The 20,914-nt window shown below is 41.0% G+C and overlaps 1 protein-coding gene across 4 annotated transcripts in view; it reads left to right on the top strand.

Moving 5' to 3' along the window:
* LOC147262287 (uncharacterized) overlaps positions 1-18,598 on the top strand; it is a 38,910-nt gene extending 20,312 nt beyond the window's left edge. For all 4 annotated transcript variants that reach the window (XM_086201020.1, XM_086201019.1, XM_086201021.1 and 1 more), the window contains 4 exons: positions 14,505-14,696; positions 15,278-15,431; positions 15,551-15,736; positions 16,379-18,598. In XM_086201020.1, coding sequence (XP_086057146.1) covers positions 14,505-14,696; positions 15,278-15,431; positions 15,551-15,736; positions 16,379-16,712 — 866 coding nt within the window. In that variant the 3' untranslated portion in view covers positions 16,713-18,598. The remainder of the gene's footprint in view (positions 1-14,504; positions 14,697-15,277; positions 15,432-15,550; positions 15,737-16,378) is intronic.
* Positions 18,599-20,914: the final 2,316 nt, after the last annotated feature.

Below are 20,914 nucleotides of genomic sequence, written 5' to 3'. Positions count from 1 at the left end.
TAAACTGAATTTTTACTTCAGGTAGAAGTCTCAAGCAAGCTTTCTGACTGGAGGTTTTAATCTCTTGGTCAAAAAAATTGCAGTTACCAAAAAGGAATTTGATTCAATTTAATTTTTAAAAATTCCTACTAATAAGTTGTTGTGATAATGGTTCCTGCTGGACTTCTTTTCAAATGTGAGAACTTGCGAGAAATATATAAGTAAATTACGGTCCAGTTGTGAAGTCTCTTTGCAGAACCTTAACCTGAACCTAACCTCAGCCATGGCTGCATGTATCTTCTGTCATGGATTAACTTTAGCACTAACCCTAACCCCCCAACCCTAACCGTGGGAAGCTGAGCTGGTGTGAACGCTCTTTGAGAGGAAACAGGGTCAAGAACAATTAAGTCAATAAAGTTTATGTAAACACAAAACTTAGGTGAAAGTGCCTCATTTACAGCCCGTTTCTTCCACAAACTTCCGTTACTGTTTTCCATGTAACTCATAAATTTTACCCGTTCCTCCAACATTGGTCAGTCAGCGATGAGTTTGAAAAGCAGACTGGAGCAAAAGATATGAAATAGTGGCCAGCAAAACACCATCACTGCCCTACATGATTTAAAGCGGCAGAAAATCAAACGACAACTTCTACTTGCAACAGGGTTAATAGGCTTTTTGAGCGGAATGGGAAACATTCATATATGCTGCTATGTGCAGTGAAGTATAAAAGAAATTGTGCCCGCAGTGCTTGTTGGTAGCTGGTTTGAAGTCTGAGCCTGAGCACCCATCTAAGCTCCAAGAGACAGTCTAAAAATATTCACTTTATTTGTATTTCACTCCACCACAAGTAGAAGTATTCATATAACAAGTGCGTCGTGAATAACTCAATTTGTGCAGGCTGACAGGCATGCGTTTGGGGTACAACTGGGAAAACCCTGATATTTGAGGTCAGTAGTTGAGGTTGTGGGTAGGTCTACCAGTACTTAGTTTAAATCTATGTAAATACCCTCAAAATGACCAAAATAGACACGCGTGTGTGCACATCAGGACTGTGTGTGCATGTCATTTGATTGATAGTAAATCTGTACATGCACATTCAGCAAGCCTGCAGTTTGTGTGTGCTTGTGTCAGTGTGCCCTTGCAAGACAAACGTATGTGCACATTTCACATCATTAACAGCCAATTGTGTGTACCCTATTTCGGATAGAGAGAGGAGAGAGAGAGAGAGAGAGAGAGAGAGAGAGAGAGAGAGAGAGAGAGAGAGAGAGAGAGAGATTAATTTTGGGAGAGATTTGGTCTGCCCCTCATCTCTTTATAGGGACACATGAAGATCAGAGTCTACTTCGTCGTATGGATCGGGGTGAAATTGGGGTCAGATGTTCATTTGAATGGTTACGGCCAGGATGATAAGCTGGAGCTGGGCAATGTACAGTAATGTATCAGTGAAGGGTTTGCATAAAAGATGACACTTGATTGTGTGCGATTGTGTTTGCTCGATCACCATAATTATGAGTTATGGGTGCTGCCATCACATATGTTTGTTTTAGTGTGCAAGAAGGCAGATGATGCAGCTGAAGACATTTGGCTATATCCAGGCAGGAGTTGCTCAGCCTGAAGAGAAAGATGCAGCGCTGCTTGCATGACTTCACCTCCACTGGAGCATGAGCTGCTTTTCTCTTCTTCTTTGCCCCCTCTGTCCATTCCCCATCCCTCTCTTTTCATTTTCCCTGTATATCTCCACTGTTTACACTCATTTTCTGCTAGTTGCCTTTTCATTGTCCACCACTAGTCTTAATGTTTGCCTTTTCCTCTCTTAGCATCTTCTCCCTTCCACTGCTTCTCTGTTACTTTCATTCTTCAGCATGTATGCTTATGTCACTCGTTCACCCTGCCTTACTCACAGAACTCATATCGTCACGTGTAGGCACAAGTAGCTTTCAGCAGATGACAAAATGGACAACTCACGTGCCTAATACACACATTATGGACGCACACATATTAGAAATGGGTGCACTCAAACGACACCAATCTTCTTAAAGGTTTAGAGAATAAACACAGTTGCTCGTTTCATAACGGCTGCTCTGTGTCTGACAGAGCAGGAATAAGCACTTTATACTTTAATAACACACACACACACACAAACACACACACACACACACACACACACACACACACACGCATGCGCGCTCACATACACAGGTGATCAGCTGGCTTGCCACATTGCACCACATGCATGAATTGCACCAGACCAAAGCTTTTTGTGAATGTCCAAAAATTTAAAATCCTGGAGGTGTGATTAACAGCTCTGATTGGTAGACCCGTGTGTGTATGTGGGGCAATGTATTCTAAACCCTTTTCCCACAAACATTAACAAATAAAAGCAGTGATTCTCACTTTATTTGCTGTTTCCCGCCAATTTGACTCATTCCCTCAGGTTGAGATTAGAGAAGAAGAACCATGGTTATATTTGTAAATATTTGAGGTTTTTTTTTTTAGGCTTCTCAAGTATAAAACCAGTCTTAACTGTCATTTATAGAACATAGAATAAAACCTTTTAGTTAAGGAAGGCTTTTGTACGTGTAGAGATTGAGAGAAGATGTATAGATCAGCCAAAGTACAACTACTGAATGGAGACAAATCCCACCTGAACTGGCCTAACCCTTTGTAGATGTTCTTTAACACACAAAAAAAAGGATGCTCATAAAATTTAACATCTATATTCACATTGCCATTTCCACCATTTACCAAACACTTTTAACTAAAAATCAAAATATTTCATCCCTGAAATTCGTCATTATTCAATCATACATCGTCACCTTCTTATAATAATTGCCTGTTATTTCTGACAATTTTTTTTGACTAATACAGTTACTTATGATATTTTCCCTCCAGTTTTGGGGGTTTCCTGAAAAACTTGAAAAAAATGCCGTTGGCGATTATTTTCAGAAGGCGACGATATGTAACTTATTAATTTCTCATTTTAAATCTTTTTATGATGTACAAGGCAGATATGATGAGAAACTGCACACAACTAAGGGAGAGGGATAGCGAGAGAGTTGACTTGGGAGCATCTCTGGATGTGTTTGTATTGCAGGTGTGTGTGCAGTTATACACCAAAGGGTCTCTTGGGGATCTGTATACACTACAGATTAGGCCCTGGTATGAAAACTTTGGCTGATACCATGGCTGATATAAACATTGCTATTATGGCCTGTGTGGATATGAATTATTCAGTAATGAATGTGTGTCCCTAACATCCTTGCATGGAATGAGAATGCTTTCAGCTTGGACATGCGATACAGCAAATACTCCCAAAACATGTTCGCTGTCCAATCTCACAGGTCTGAGAGCAACTGCAGTTGGACATTTACCCTCTGCAGAGCGGGTGGACTAAAAATCCTACTTTCTGAATTCACATCTTTAAAATCAATGAAGCTGGCAAGGTAGATGTGTGAAGGTTTAGTCCTTGAAGCGTTGGAGCTTTCAGACTATGTCATCGCGGGCAGTGGCTCGTTATGCAGCTCAGCCACCTCAGGTCCTTCCAGGAAGAACATTGATCAGAGTTTCATTACCTCGACCTCAGGTGCACTGTCTTTCATTTCAGATGCTTGAATCTGTAGCTCTCTCTTCTGTTTCAATCCTCTGTGGCCCATTTTAATAGCTTCAATATCATCCATTTTTACTTGTAATTATTTTGCTCTTTGTTACTCATCTCACCCGTGGATGTAATCATGAGCGGCGATCAATAGAGTCCATCCGCTTTCATCTAGCAGTATCGACTAGCTTTCATTCAGCATTTGGCACGATGGCCCTCATATCCATCCATTACATATACTCAGTATTCACCAGAAAAAAAGCTGCATAGAGTAGCTGTCATACAAATACACACGTAGAGACCAACAAAGAACACAAACAGCACTCACAAAGTATCACTACAGTAGTTAGTACGATCTGTCCCAGCTACACATTCAAAGATCAAATTTTCAGGATTAATATCAATTAATAGATTATTAATTAATAGATTAATATCAGACAACAAACCAAGAACTTAATTAAAACTCGTACAGTTCATTTCCATGTACATAAAACTGGGGTCTGTAATTTAATTATCAGCCTGGAATACCTCTCACATAGTTGCAGAGTGAGAGCAAAAGCCTGTTGTTTAGCTCACTCTTGGCCTGTTTGCTTGTTCACAATCTGAATCTGGTCTCAATGACAATAATGTGAAAATAGTGGGAGTCTGTTAATGAGTATACTGAAGTGTGCAACGAGCATTTTCTCACTTAAATAAGTCGAATGTCATTTTTATGTCAAGCTGCTAATGTACTAACATTGTTAGCAGTGCCTGAATGGTGAGTTTTTCAGATCCAAAACTTATAAAACCGTCGTTCTTTGCCTTTTTGGTAGCTCATCCCATTCCACAGTAGCTTGTAGACATTTACTGATGTTCACTAGCAGACGGAACTGACAATGACAGACTTCCACACGGTACAAAGTCAATAGTTTCGTATGGACTCCAGGTGTACGGTACGTGGAGGGTTCAAAAATAATTTCAAAAAGTGTAGGAAGTACCTAGATGGCTTACTTCACAACGAGGCTTTTGTCTCCCATTTTCATATTTGGTGAAATAAACCAACTAAACATGAGAAGCTCCAGCAGCTTGGACGGGTGGAGGTGGTGTTGAGGTGCTGGCATGCTGCTAACGTATAGTCGTTATTTCAGCCATTAAAAAAGGCTTTAAGCCTTAACATTAACACGCTAACATGACCAATTAACCCCAAGAGTTTGTGTGAGAATTAATGTTGCTGTAAATCCCTAAATAAGACCTACATCAGTTACTTAGCAGGCAGTCCACCCCTTAATCTAGTCAGGCAGGAGTTTATAGTGAATCCTTACTGTCTGTGGTCATTTATTTTTTGTCCAAAACTATTCTTAAAGACAGAACTTTCATATCTGGGAAACACCTTCCTCTTATACAAAGCAAAGGAATCGGTGACAGATAAAACTAGCGTTCCATGTGGCAAGCCAACAGGATCTAACCTCCTGAGCAAAAACAAATACCGATGTTCTGTTTTAGATACAGTATCTACCTCATGATGACAGTATAAGCTGCTTATTCTTCATTCGGAGTGGATAAAATAGTCAGCCAAAAGCCTAAAACCTAAATGTGAAATGTTAGAATGCCTTTAATCTGATTATCAGGCCAGCAAAGCCAATTACCTTTGTCTATTCCAGGCTATTTCTGGTGCAAGAAATCCTGTTAATGACACGGTAACACACAGGAAAACAAATGCTTACACACTCACTATAAGCAGGTACAGTGTAGTTTCAAGCCAATTACTTCTGTCCTTTTGAGTACATTTGTAGCCTTTGAGGCTTCCTCAGTGTATTTTTTTTTTATTTAGAACTTGGAATCATTTGAGCTCATATTTGGTTTAAACCAGATTGTATTTTGAAATAACTTCACGATTGACTGCATTTCTTGAGTGCTTATATCCAAAGCTCACATTTTCCTCCTCAAATACTCTGACACCGATGAACTAACATGCAAGGTTCAGCTCTGATCAGCTGGACCACTTTTGTGTTTGAGGTCTTTCCAAGGAGACCTTTATATTGAAGACTTGAACCAACTGCAAGGAGAATCTGCCCTACCTCCTGAGCCACTTCATGGTGTCAGGATTTCTGTACCACAAGAGTGATTAAAGCGAGGACATGTACCGCACATGCCAGGACACACGCATGGGTATTTCTGTCAGCAGCGCACACTATCGTCACTCTTGTGCGCTGCAGGCTTGGCAAGCTGCAAGGCAAAGAGTTCCTTCTGTCTCTTGCCTGTCAATCCAATATGGCTTTTGGCAGCCAGTCAACTTCATTATTACCTTCCCACGGCTTAAAACTAGCACTTCTCATTGAGGGAAGTCACTGAGGGAACTGATCCTTCCAAGGAAGGAAGCAGAAGTAAAGAAACAGGGAAGACACCTTCCAAAAGCACTAATGGCACATTGTTTCATGACCAAAAATGCAACTACACTGCATATAACCTGCTAAAGCCACAGTTGGAAATTTGTGAAATATACTTAACCTATTCCAACAATTCAGTAAAGGATCAATAGCTACCATTGTGGTATTTCAAAAACTGCTCAACGGACGGGTTTGCGTCTAGAAAAGACAGCCAGCCTGAAAGTTGACTATACGAACAGTTGTATTTAAACCCAAACCATCACATAACCAAGGACAGACAGATATTTTTTGACAGCCTTTGAATCAAACTTCACCAGCTCTCTTTCTCTGCAGTCATTTCAGCAACAGGATTCATCTGAAGGGAATTTTTCTTTCTGTCACAATGGCAGGCAGTGTGGTGAAGAATATCAATACCTATGAACATGTAATTTTTAGTGGTAGCTCATTACTACACATTGTTACTTTAACTCACAGAAGTCATACGTATGAGTAATGCGTTATTGAAAAATGTACTTTTGCAATGTGTTACCACTGACACTGGCCAAGGGTAGTAAAAAATATCGCGAGGAAAAACAAAATCAGGACAGGCTAGGGCAAAAGAAAATTGGTGCAGTCCTTCCCAAATGCAAACTCCTTATGGATCAATGAGTAATGACAGTTACCTATTTTCTTCTGGACAGGTAATTTGTCCATCTTTCAGTATGTTCTCTTACATGCCTGGAAAGGGACAGGTGAGGGGGTATTTAGTTGGTTTGAATCTGCAACCTCAGCGTCACAGGCAGATTCCACCAGAGGCACCGCAACAACTCTCCACAAATAAAAATTAAAATTGTGCAAATGTCAGAGTGGATCAGGCCAGGGGTCAAAGGTCAGAAACATTAAAACATGCATTTTTTTTTCACAAGAAAATACTCCATGCAGATCTGATCATAATGTATCTATCACGCTACGACATCAAAGTTGTTCCTCAACTTTGAAAAATCACAGGATTTTAAAAGAAAGCATCAACAATTCAATCTTTGACAGGCAAAGTTTCATGACTTGTTTGTTTGTTCTGTTATGTCTGTTACATTATTCTCACAAGATCTTGTAATTAGCGCATAATCTAGTGGTCCTGGGACACTGTGCTTCTGAAACGCTCCCAGTGGGCCTCATGTGCCCAGTGGGTTCCCACCATCACATGCCAAAATATCCTACACACTCTCCCTTTCAGACTGGGAATACGAACACAGAAAAGGTACAAACGTCTGCGCAGAGATCGAGCTGCAAACATGTCGATGCCGTGGTCAAATCGAGAAACTACAAAATCACAAACGCTCACTGCACTGTCATTTCTAGTTCCCTTTTGTAATTCCCTTTTTAAAGATCCGTTACCAACAACCTTCAGTGTGTATTTCATCCCCTGTATCCCAGGCTGCCAGGTTTACTTTACTTCCAGCCTTAGTTGACTTATTCTAGTCGAGACAAAGTGACAGACAAGGTGCACGAACATGCAAGAAAAGAAAGTGGAATTTAAGATCTTTTGTCACTTTCTCATGTAACATTGATGAGTGCTTTTTCGCTAAAATGTGCTGCGTTTTCTGTGGAAGTAATTACTTTTGTTTTTTGTTGTAATGGCATCAGTCAAGCTCCAGGCAAATCTGCTCTCCATGTCCCTTCTGGCATTGATAAAGCCTAAAACAGTATAGAAGCTCCTTCCCTGCATAGTCACATGTTTGCATTTTAAGAATTGTCATATTGTTTACAGCCTGCTTCTCGCCAAACACCTGACACCCACCCAACCACTGATGGCACAACAAAGGAATAACCTGAATCATGTCATTCAACACTATCAATGTTTCAAAAAACAACCAAAGAAGCTGGAACACGTGGACACGAGTACTTGCATAGCTTTATGAGTTTGCACATGAGCGCAAACTGTGCATGCAGGACAAACGCCAGGGGGATTAGGTAATCGGCTGTGATACAGCGCATCAGCAAGGTGCAACAGAAATAGATACACTGATGATGGAGAGGAGAGAAAGAGAAAGCCATGATGTTTGAGGTCAGATCACATTAAGAGCAGCTGGAGCAACGGGACAGAAAAACACTCAAGAAGAACCAAGCGGTAACACAGGAATGAGATGTAGCCGCTGTTAGCCAAGAATGCCATCAGTCATTAGCTTCAACTTTGACTTTTAGTATTTCAGTCTGACTCAGATGAAGTTTTTTTGGTTTTGTTTTGTTTTTGTTTTCACAGCCAACCGGGGAAAACTGAGAGCACAAGTCTTTCTCTGGTTCTGGGGAAAAAAAGCAGAAAGTCCAAGGAGTTCATACAAAAGCTTCTAAAATAACAATTTGTGTTTCACTCGTGTCAATAAAATGCAAAATAATCTCTATTTAATCACAAAGTATTCATACGAATTTCACGAGTTTCCCTGAAAGATAAGTCACTGGGGGTACAGAAGAACACAGCGAAGTGGATGTTTGGTTGATGGCGTGTGGTTGCCAGGTTTGAGGGTCTAGTGGTGTATTGGCATCCCATTTGCAACTGAACTTTTTGACTAGCAACCCAGGGTTCCTAGAGAGGCTTTTCTGAACCACACATGACTGGGTAAATAGTCAAAACACATACACATCTCCTCTAAACACCCACAGATGCTTGCAATCCTATGCACAAACACATCCAGAAAGATCCACTACACGCCAAAACACATTTTCAATCAATCCTGTGTAAAAGCTGCTTTTCATTTTGATGCTGCATGGGGCCACTTGGTGTGTTTTGTTTGTTGGTTCCTCACCAGCATACTTGTTCTTCTGTTTATCTCAGCATGTGAGCACATGGGGAGTGGGATGTTACTTCAGCATCGTTAGGTTTGCGGGGTTGGCGATGAATGTCCTCCTGGCAACAGCAAGTTAAAAAAAACACACCTATGCAAGAGTCTTAAAACACACTGTCAAGTAATATGTTCAATATTTTATCTGGCTTTATAGTGGTAAAGGCTTTTTCCTCAGCAGGTATGTGTAGGGGGTTTGTGTGTCTGTATGTGTGAGGAAGCTCAAGAGATACATGTTGGATAAATCCTAAAACCAGGTTGGCATGATATGCTTATGTTTCTCTCCGGATACTCCAGCTTCCTCCCACAGTCCGAAGACATGCAAGAGGGGTCGAGTTTAATCAGATACTCTAAATTGACCGTAGGTGTGGCTGTGAGTGTGAATGGTTGTCTGTCTATATGTGTTGGCCCTATGATGGACTGGTGATCCAACCAGGGTGAACCCCGCCTCTCGCCCAAAGGCTGCTGGGAGGCTCCAGCCCCCCCGCGACCCTTAACAGGATGAGCGGAAGACATTTGATTGATGGATGGATAAGTGACTACTCCTACATACAAATACTCATATGAAAACATGAGGTTGCGTGTGGAACTTTATAGGAAACCTGGGGAAACGTATGTGAAACCTATGGGATTACCTATGAAATTATGGGTTTATGTATGTGCAACCTGTGGAGTGACGTGAGATGCACTTGAAAGCCTTGAAAACTCTGATGTGAGCTCTTTGAGATAAGATGTGGAAGTCTATGAGATGGCATGTTAAGCTTGTGTAGTTTTGTGTCAAAACTTGAGAAAACATGAAATCCTTGAAAATATTACTGTAAGAAATCAGTGGAGTTACATGTAGAAAATTTATGGGGCTACATGGGAAATGTGTGGGAATACAGACATTGACCATAATGTGTTTTTCAGTAAGGGGAAAACACAATGTACAAAGTCAAGGAGATGTATGCAAATCTAGATATATGGTTTGTGTATATCATCTTGTCTTTGCTCTGCGATCAAACAAAAAAAAATTAAATTGAGCAAGGATCTTATTCTGCTCTAGATAGGAGCTTAAAATAAAACAAAATTTGATTCTTCTGAAAATAAATCTGCAGTACCATCTAACAATCTGCTCCCTGTTTGAAGCTGTTTGAAGAGCAAACATTGGTGGTGTTCTGCTATACGTGATGCAACTGTAATGACAATGTGCTGAAATGAGAACTGATCAACACACCAGATGAATGAAAGGTGATAAACCAACAAATTATCATTTAAAAAGGTGTCCTTTTTCATTAATATGCTAATTTGATCCCTTCCTGTTATTTCACAAAGACATTTACACTTATCATCCCAACTTTGTATTATTACAAACAGCAATCTCTTTCTGTATTGCCTGGAATTGGCAGGGGAGAAAACAAAGTGCTTGTGTATCTATTACAGCTCTCATTTAGTTTTAGGATGATCAACTCATTAATAACCAGAGCAAAAGATAAGCAAAATTACAAATACGTTCCCAAGTATTCATACAATTTCTGTATAAAATTGCTGTACTTAAGACTCTTCAGGTATCTGTACTTTAGTACAAGATGAAGGACAAGATGTCTGTCAAGACTTAATAAGACACCTGCTATATTCACTCTTTGAAAAGAACACTCAAGCTAGGCAGTCAACCTCAGAGAAATCTAGTATTGTGAAAAGTTGTTGTAAAACTCTGCAGTACGTTTTAATTAAAACTTCTGAGTACATTTTAGAGCCTGAACTTCCTTACCTGTACTTGGGTAATTAGGTTGAATCCATACTTCTGCTGTTACCAGTCTTTCATCAAATGAGTGTCTGTACTGCTTCTACTCACTACATGAAAAATGAATGTGGTAACGACTTGCCTGTAAAAACGTTAGCTAGTACCTGTTCAGCCAGCTAACTAACTACAGCTAATATTCTCTAGAAACTGTGGCGTTTCCAGAATGTCATGGATACCATGCATAAAGACTAAACTGCTTTTGCTTGCTCAATCTTCCTGTAATCAACACATTTGTTGAAAGATAACATTTTTTCTATGAACATATTTAGCCGCTAATCCTCAAACTCAAATTTTAAGGTAGTAGCACTTACTTACTACTTACTCACTGATTCTGTGTCATGTACAAGAGAAAATGGTTACATGTTAGTGGGTGTAAGGTGTCACGTAAATGTACAGAGTTTTTGGCATGTGTGAGTGCATGCATAATTTTCCAACTTATGGGAAGATGATTGAAAATGCTGACTACCCAAAAAAGCTCAAACCAAACACACTAGCAAAACAATACGCAACAAAAAGAATTTTACAGTGAATTCCAGTCGAAGGCAGATGAACTGATGTAGTATTTTTCATGGCTTGGTACGCTTCTACGCTAATGAATAAAAGACTAATACAATATCATGTCAACAATACTACTGAAAAGGGCCTGTATCTTTCTCGAGGGGAAGTGAAGGCATAAGCTACATGTTATATCAAACCAAGAACAGATGTTTAGATTTGAGAAAAACCCAAGCAATTGGCGTCAATCTCAAGGTCAAACTGATGGCAAATCCATGGCAAAACATTCAGTAGTTGTCAAGATACTGCTGTGAAAACCAAATTCTTCTGGTGAGGACAAATTAAGCTTTGGTCTTGTTTGCAATCTTTTTAACTGAGCTGTAAAATTCCTAATTGTGACAAATGTGCAGAGCTTGACAGTATGAGCAATATTCAAGTGACATCATAATTTAGCCATACTCTACATCAATGAAGGTCATAACAATGTGGTTGCTTAAAAAAAAAGAAGCACCAGATGCTGCAGAATTTTGTGCAGCTTTTGGCTGTGATGGTGGCCACCTGATGGACAGACACATCCATGTACAGTGATAGCATGAGGGGAAGGTCTCACTGGGAAAACGGAACGGCTTTTAGTTCCCCCTTTTAAAAACAGAGTCAGCTTGTCCTTGTTTCCCTGTACTGTACCCATAATGCACGTGTCTGCTGTGTGCCTTGTTGTGTGTGTGTGTGTGTGTGTGTGTGTGTGTGAGAGAGAGAGAGAGAGGGGGGATGCTGTCATCTCCACACAGGATCACGGGATCCTCTCTCCTGGACTCCACCACTGCAGAAATCCTCCCATCTGTCGCTCCTAATCAGCAGAGAGCAGCTTGCATGTTCATAGGGTCTTACACTGGAATGACATCTCTCTCTCTCTCTCTCTCTCTCTCTCTCTCTCTCTCTCTCTCTCTCTCTCTCTTTCTCTCTCTCACACACACACACACACACACTCAAACACACGCAAACTCATACACAAGATTACACTAATACTGACACAGCAAAGCAAGCCACAGCATCACATGCCCTTTTGGACATTACTCATTACAACTAGAAAAGGCAAAGCCAACTCCATGTTCTGGTTCCTTTCTCTGTCGATTTAAGCTCAAAGCAAGCATTTGTTTACATAGGCCTATACAGTCGATTACAGAGCTCGTTGTTTTAGTTTATGGCTCAAAGTTTTACTGTTTCAGTTCACTTTTACTACTCAACCTTGTTTTGAGCAGTAACTAGAAACTCAGCGAAGGCAGTTCATACAGACCCAATGTCCACCACCTGCCCTGCACAAAATGGGAGACACAAAGTTTGTGAGAACCTGTTGAACATGGATCAGCATTAAGAAGGTTCAGCTAAAGAAGGTTTATGAAAACTTGTGTACACAGAAGTCAACTAAGGCAGGTGGGAACTTATGACGAAATTATGCAGGAAGCCAAAGGAGGTACAAAACTACTAACTAAACTGAGAAAACAACTGCCGAAGTTCACAGGGAGACAAGTAAGCAAAACCAGCCAACAAAATATAATAAACAATCCAACAACAACTGAAACAGAAAAACAGACTAAAATACAAACTCCACCAGTGACACAACAAGAAACAGATGAACACAGGACAGGGCTGTGACTGACGAGCACTGATTGTTGGATGACACAGGTTATTCACTCAATAAAGGAGAGAAAATGAACAGACATAAAGAACAGCAAACCTACAAAAAGGTGAGGGATTTTCAAAATAAAATATGAGCTGACCAAAGATTTGATCTCAAAAAGAAACAAACCACACACACCAAGGAAAACAAGGAATGCTACAAGGATCCAACTAAAGAGTCCATTATAACACAAGACCTTAACTGAATAGTATGTATGTGTAGGCATTTTTCTGTGCTATTTTGTCTTCTTATTGTTTTGCATTTAATTCGTTTTATTTATTTTATGTGTTAAACACATATTTTCTGTTGAATGGGAAAATAAGGAGTATTTAGTGTCACACATTTGCCCATGTATGCAAACCATGGTTGTAAAAGGAGAACTGGATACAGCATTTAAAGCAGGACTTTGTTCATTAAACTGAAAGTAGAATAAACGGATGATTATAAAAAAAAATCTAATTATTCAATCTGTGCTCCTCAACTGTCCAAAGGTCTTTAGAATAAATGAATCAAATTATGGTATGGATTGTAATTCTTCAATTTGGCCCCGATGTACATCATCACCCAGCCACCCCTGTGTTCACAGCTTGTTCACAACTATGAATGCCACTTGAGGACAGTAGAATTACTAATATTTTATGCCTCTGTGACCACATCGCCAACAGCTGTGCCATTCTGTTCTGCCGTCTATCCACTCTGTTCTTGTGGATGTGATGTCATTACGACTCAGAGTAATTATGACCAAAAAGTCTGAACTATACTGTCTGCGTGGACTTTTAATAGAAAAAGTTTTTCAAGCGTAGGTGTGTCTTGCCAAATCATGCATTCGATTCAAAAATACGAAACAAAACGCACTGTCTCCCTGAATGAAGCCAAATACACAGCAGATGTCTGCCATTCTACTTTTAGCAGTTGACAACATGTCTTACAGACACTTAATGTCTGACATGCTGGTCATAGCAAAGTTTTTGGGAGTGAAGTTAAAGACAGAAATACCAGCAGCGGGTCCCAAATTTGCTGAGTCATCACTAATGCTTAATAAGCCAGTAAAATAACTGCAGATATCAAAAGGTCTCCAGGTGTTGAAGAAAAAAACAACAACCCTATTTTCCCTTCGATTGAAATCTTTCCAAAAAAGAAAGCAATGTTTTGTGCACCACTGTAGGTTTGCATGAGATCCAGAAAAATCCCAGCAGCACAATCTAACATTAGCTACTTCATCACAACCCCTCTCAGAGGTATGTGCCTATTGTAGCACGAGGCAGATAAAAATAGAATTCGTTACCTCTATCACTCTTCCCTGTGTAATTGCTAATTTCGGAGTAGAAAACAGACACTGCGGCTGAAGTTACATCTGTGCTCAACATGGGATAGAAGGAAGAAGCAAGAAAGGGAGGTGAAAAGAAGAGGAAAGAAAGTGATTGAGAGGTAAAAAAGAGGAAAAATGATTGAGAGGCAGAGTGAGGGAGACCAGGATAAGATGGGCCAATAATTTGAAGTCATACTTCAACCAAAATGTGTATTTTGCCTTTCAATACTTACGAACAGCTGTCTTTAATTCATATTTTTTCCCCCTCCTGCTTTGCTGCTTTTACTTTATACAGTGGTTTGATATAATCCACGTTTTCTCCTACCAACCCTATGTTGAATTTCTCTTAGCTGAATTTCCCTGACTGGAGTTGGAATTTAACATGGCAACCCTGGAGGATTCCCTTTTCTTTGTGTTTCATTCTTGGTGTTGTATGCAAGAATCCAAACTAACAATGAGGTGCTCTTCTGTGTGTCTGCTCAGGTCTGTCCTGTATCTCTGTCCTGCCGCCACGCCGGGGTTCCTTCTATGTGGAGAGTGGTACGGGAGTGTCGGTTGGCAGCGTGTTGGCCTTCTGGTGCCGTGAGGGATACCAGCTGGTTGGCAGTGACAAAATCGACTGCAATGTCAGGAATGGAAAAGCCCAGTGGAGCAACTACTTGCCTGTCTGTGAAGGTACTTATACACACACATACTCAGGAATGCAAAAGAATGCTTGGGAAATTCTTATACCCTTTTCCGTGGAACTCTGCAGGGGCCACAGAGAGAGAGAGAGAGACTATTCTGAGCCTCGGAGATATAACTTATTCCCCAATTTTTAGGTCTCACCATAAAATATAACTTGCCCACTCTATTTAGTTTGTGGCAACAAGATAAAACTTGTTCAAAAATAGAAGAAATATAAATTCAGGGTAGCAGTTACATTGCATGACCCCTAATATTTTTTCCTCTCTCTATGGCCACTTCAGGGCTCTGTTCTTTCCTCCTCCTGCTGTCAGCATGAACCCACGCTCCCTTGCACTGGTTGGAGTAGTTCTCACTTCAGCAGCACTGGTGATGCATGAAATCTGGCTGCAGCTTGCATGTAATGCATCACCAGCGAGCATGTGTACCACCTTTTTAATGCTCAGGGGATGTCTTGAACATTTCCTCTCAGCGTGCAAACATGAAATGAACATCTCACTGACTGGAAAGTAGCTGCAAATAATTTCCAAAGCAGAAACAGGATGTTTCACTCTTTTGCGTTTCAATGGCAGCGATCCCGAGACCAGAGGACCGTGGTTTGAGAGTTGCAGTGCTGGCCTCGGTGGTGAGTGGCATCGTCATCCTCGCCATGTCCCTGTCATTCCTCATCTGTTGCCTACAGGAGCGATCCAGCAGGGACAGAGCCAAAAAAGAGGGGCGGATCAGGTAGGACCCCCCCCCCCCCCAAAAGCCCCCTGTGGTGAAACACCTCAGTAACAAGCTTGTTTTCTATCCTCAGCACAGTGGGGGGGTCTACTAAGCTGCTAAAACGCTCTCATCCTCAGACGCAGGGAAAAACGCTCAGCTCGTCGTAGCGAGTGTTGGCTGGAGAGAGAGGAGGGAGAATGGGAGGCTTTCCCTCCTCCCAAGATCTTCCACCTCTCCCAGAGGATGAACCCCCGTCTGGCACCAGACAGCCCGCTCTACTTGACCGGGGGCCTCGGTGGATATGAGAACAGAGGATATCAGAGGTGAGTCGCGAGCACTAAAACACACAAACGGCTTGATTAGCATTAAGAAATGCAGTGGGGGGGGGGGGGGGGGGGGGAGGTGACCTATTGCACCTTATATTCATTTTTAAATCTAGTTTAAAATAATGTAGTAGAAATTAAATTTAAAAAAATATTTTTTCTTGTTCTGATGATATGACTTCATCAGAAATGCCTTTGTGCTGTACAGGGATTCAGGAAGATGACCAATCAGAAGAAGAGAGAAGAAAGTGCAGTTGTAGTCCCTAAGCCTCTGAGTTATTTTGGGTTGTCGCAGATGAAACATGACTAAATATCGCATGCGACTCCAAAATGGTGGTCTCGTGACACGGAACAATTTCTTTGGGCAGGTTCTTGAACATAAAAGGAAAAAGTTCAGTATTATTCTGTACTTTTATTATTGTCATCAAATCCTATGAAATGATTAAAACCAATACCTCACTTCTTTCTCTGAAATCTTTGAGACTGTCTGGTGCGCACAGAAAACGCTCACAGTGAAAGGAGGAATTAAAAATCATGGACACGCAAGAGGTCAAAGTGCGTTGAATACATTCCTTTTTGAGTCAGCTGATAGTTAAACTTCTTTTCTCTCCCACCCCCCCCCCCTCTCTCTCTCATATACAGGAGTCAGGAGAGTTTGCTGAAGGCAGCACAGCCGGGCGTTTACCGCTCTGATTCACAGCTTTACCCTCATGTCGTCCTCCAGAGAGTCCTGCCCCCAACAGCACCCTCCATCCCTTCCGCTCCCTCTGCCCCCCTCTACCTCCATCTCCCCTCTTCCTCCACCTCCTCCACTCCTGCCCACACAGCCACACACTCTCAGCCTCACATGATGGCGCAGTACCCCACCCCAACGTACCCGCCAAACCCCAACACAGCCGTGCCCCCCTTCCCTCACCCAATCCCCGCTCCAATCTACCCAAACCCCAGCCCGAAACCGCAGCAGCCATGGCAGTAACTTCACCTCCCTCATGAATGACAGAAAACCATCAATATCTAATGAGGTGCTGCGCCTTACTTGGGGTGTTGTCTTGAGGAACATTTTGGACTCGTGAAGTCTTTTATATTCCCTACAACGCTGCAAACACGTAAGCAGATGTGAAGGAAGAGATGCAGCCAGTGTACTGTAGTCGTTCCCCACCTTACTGCATGCTTGCTGGCCTTGGATTCAGCAGGAAGTGAACTTAGAGGGCTGCTGAGGTACTTCCCACGAGAGAAGCACTATTTAGGAGCAAATCTCGCTTTCCTTTCCATCTGGGAGAGCCTCAAGAACCAAGCTGAACTTGAAAAAATGACAATGAAGGACTTCAACAATGGCCGCCAGTGTTCAGGCAACTCAAGCCCCTTTTTCCCTCTCTATCTGATCGACAGTAAAGTAATCTAGACAATACCACATGTATTTTACTTTAAGGCTAAAACCTCCTTTTTACCTGAGCCATTGATGATATAACAATATGTCCTGATATTTTTCCAACACGGCGTGGGGAGAATAGATAGTAGCAAGAGTTTAGTGGATAGCAGGCTCACTAGTGCTGCTGCAACGACTGAATGCAGTCGATTTTGTGCCATTTGTATGGATTTAATAACACAGCGACTGTTTTTCAATTGATTCTGTCTTTCTCAACTAAAATCACTCTGTTTATTTTCATCGATCTGTTTTGCCTGAACCCATTCTGTCATTCAAGCTTTTGACTGGCAAAATATTTCAGCTTTCCAAGCTCCAGATGGCTGTTTAAGAACATGTTGAATACACAAGAGAAATGAAGACTGGAAATCAGAACTTCAGACAATGACAGATAAATCACAGAAAGTCATCCTTTATTGATTTTTTTTTAAGGTGAGTGTATGTGAGTGCGTGTGATAAAGCAAAGATTTCTACAAATTTAAGTTCGAAAAAACTTGAAGTTTGTTTTGGAAAGAGAGGCTTTTAAAAAAAGTGGGGGTTCTGCTTTGTTCTTAAAGCCATAGCTCATCCCAAAAGTGTGTTTTTGCCTTTCACACACTCACAAATAGATGTCTTAAACTTACAAATACATTTTATCCTTCCTGCATTACCTCTTCGAGCCAGCCACGTACATTTAGCTTGAAGATAATCGTGACTAAGGGCTGACAACAGCGACCAGTAGAAAAGAACGGCAAAACTGCCCCTAAAACATCCAAAACTCTCAAGTGGTCATGCCAGGCATTACTTGGAAAAAAACAAAACAAAACAAGGGGATTACTAAGCATACCGCGAGGTAAAGAAGTGGATTTTGGGGCAGTTTTGCTGCTGTTTTTCTATAGCAACTGTTAGCCATCAGTTCCTTTTAGCTTTCAGCTTAAGATATCCGTTTGCCTCTCTCTGCGTTCTGGTGTCTCAAAGGGGGGAAATAAACTTACTGTGATCTCAAGACACCACTTTGTGTGTACTTGAAAGGCAAAACGTGCTTTTTTTGGTGGAGTACCTGTTTAATGTAGTGAAGGAGATGGATGAGAACCGATAAACTCAAATTCACTTGAATTCTCTAAACCTCCGCTGCAGTTCTTACCGGATGCTGCTCCTAGTTTCATTTTTTAATATATTCATTTACTATTCCCGTGTTATAGTATTTGTATCTGCATTTTGAAAACATGTGAGAGCATATTGCTTTAGTCACTTTACACTCTTACTTTCAACTGTAGGACTCAAGTAGCCGCACTAATAAATCTGCACTTTATGATGTTTTGAAAGGGTCTCAGAGGTTGGGGGATGGTGATTCGCCAGCTGTGACTGGTCATCCTAGATGATGCATCTTCTGTAAACTAATGGTTGTAATATAATAATAATATGACTGGAAATAAAAATGAGAGATTTTTTTGCTTTGGTGAATATTTCATCTTGTGTTTTTACTGTGAGCACAGTTTCTGATCGACAGAAGGGAGAGAAGAGGCAAATACGTGAATAAAGAGACTTAAAGAGGAAGAGAACGAGAGGAAGTGGAACTATACAAGAAGATGAAGCTAATTTATCATCATGTCACAAGGGTTAAAAATGAGGAGATGACCTCATTAGCCTGCCAAGTGACTGATACATGAGGAATGAGGAAGATGGAGGAGTTTCTGATAATAGCAGCCATATTTATTCCCCCCTCCCCAAAAAAAGAGGTCTCAATATTCAGACTTTGAACTTGATGTGTTACTGAAATTTAAAAAACAAAAAAAACAAAAACTGGACATGATTATTATCTTTTTGGTCCATGAGAGAAAGACGCTATGCCAGGGTACCCTTGCACAGAAAACCCTTGAAACACATAAACTCCACACAGGAAAGGCCAAAGTTAGATGGCAGGTTTGAACCATCTTGGCAGGGCCAACCATTGTGCTGCCCTGTGATAAGATAGATGATTTTAATTTACAGCGCCAGAGATGATCGTTGCTTTGTACAACCAGAGGGCACCTTGGGAGCACATACCTCAACCACGGTGAGACAAACTAAATTAAAAAGCAGCCGCAATGACCCCTTACATGTTAGAGTGTGACTTTTCTGTGGAGCAAAATGGAGGCGAAACCTGATAATATTGGAATTTTACATAAAAGAGTAGACTTATGCGTGCACTGCGGAGCATATATCATACCCTGCGTTTACTAAGTGGTGCTAAAGAATGTACATTGGATTTTATATTGCTGTATATGAACTTTCTAATACTTATATAAATCAAATCATATTTGTTCCATCAGGCAGACAGTAGGTGGCGCTATGACTGTGTCTATCACTGTAGCTGGTAGCATGTGAAGGTTGGATATGATCTGAACATGTGGAGTCCAGCTCCAGATGTTTCCTTCTTTATGAAATATCAATATATGCCAGCTGGCCCTGGAAGTCCATTTAACAAAGACTCACAAAGAGTATTCATTCACAGTAACCCAGCGAAGCACAGCTTTCACTTCGGATGACGCTTACTTCCACACCCTCCTGTGGGTTGAGCTGGTTACATAAACCTTGCGTGCTGTGGCCTCCTATTTGTCTCCTGACTTGAGTCGGTTTGTGACGGGATTAAATAGGTTCAAATATGGTCATCGTGAAGTCAAATATGCAAAAAGAAAAGGCAGGGGTGCTGCAACATTTTAATTCCTGTAATTTGGCAAATTGTAGTGCAAGTGAATCACAAACTACAATTGCCTACAATGAATGAAACGTAATGAATCCGACATAAAACCAAAGGTATAGCCTTTCTATGACAACTTGAAAGACAGATATGTGATACCCTCCTGGTATTGTATTGTAATGAGTTTAAGTTGCTATTTAATGTGTTTGAAAATACAATTGATATTAAAAAGTTGAATTTGATGTCACAGTGTTACACTGTCTAATTGGACTGCATGTATAAAATACTGGTGGGAGTTTAAAGAAGACGACTGTGAGGCACTGTGACCGCAAGCACGCTCTGCACTGCAAAGGATGAGTGGCAGTAAAATCAGGCAGCTGAATTGAATGGAAATCACCGTAGCTTCTAGAATTACACAAACAAAACACCTTTTTGCCATCACCCTCTTTTAAGGGCGGAAAATCAACACTAAACACCTGCTCATTTGTTTTTTGTGTGCTGAGTCAGCTGAGAGGTGAATATAATAGTGAACCGATCGAAGACTGCCGGAGGAGAGACATAAGACGTGAGGAGGGTTTCCATTTAATCTGGTCACGTACTGATAGAAGTACTTCGATTAAAGGATTAAAATGAGGAAATTGCGCATGTGGAGTCAAAATTCATAGTATAGTATTTTTCTTTATTGCAACAAATATTTATTTTCGTTAACTTTTCAGGATTCTTTGTGGAGAAACATTGCAACCAACATGGCCAACATGCCTCTTTTGGATCCAAAGGAAAATTATTTGGATTTTATCTTCTCATACTGCAAAATTCAGAGCGGGGGAATAGTCTGGTATATAGTTGATATTTCTGTCCTGATCACTGGCATTGGTGCCAATGCTACCCTGCTTTGGTCATTTCTGAAAGAAACAAAATCACTTTCAGCTTCAAAGGTGGGTTTAGTACTGCTATTGAAATAAATGGACATGACAAATGTGGGGCAAATATTCTTACCGTCCGTGCTCCCTAGGTCCAGACGGATAGATATCATCGTCTTCTCCCATACGGGAGCTGAGACCCACAGATCCCTGCTAGTTAGCTTAGCACAATAAAT

This window comes from Aulostomus chinensis, chromosome 4 (assembly GCF_037954235.1).
Source record: "Aulostomus chinensis isolate RoL2024-O1b breed Wild chromosome 4, RoL_Achi_v1.0, whole genome shotgun sequence".
NCBI lineage: Eukaryota > Metazoa > Chordata > Actinopteri > Syngnathiformes > Aulostomidae > Aulostomus > Aulostomus chinensis.
This window is presented reverse-complemented; position numbering and strand designations above follow the sequence as displayed.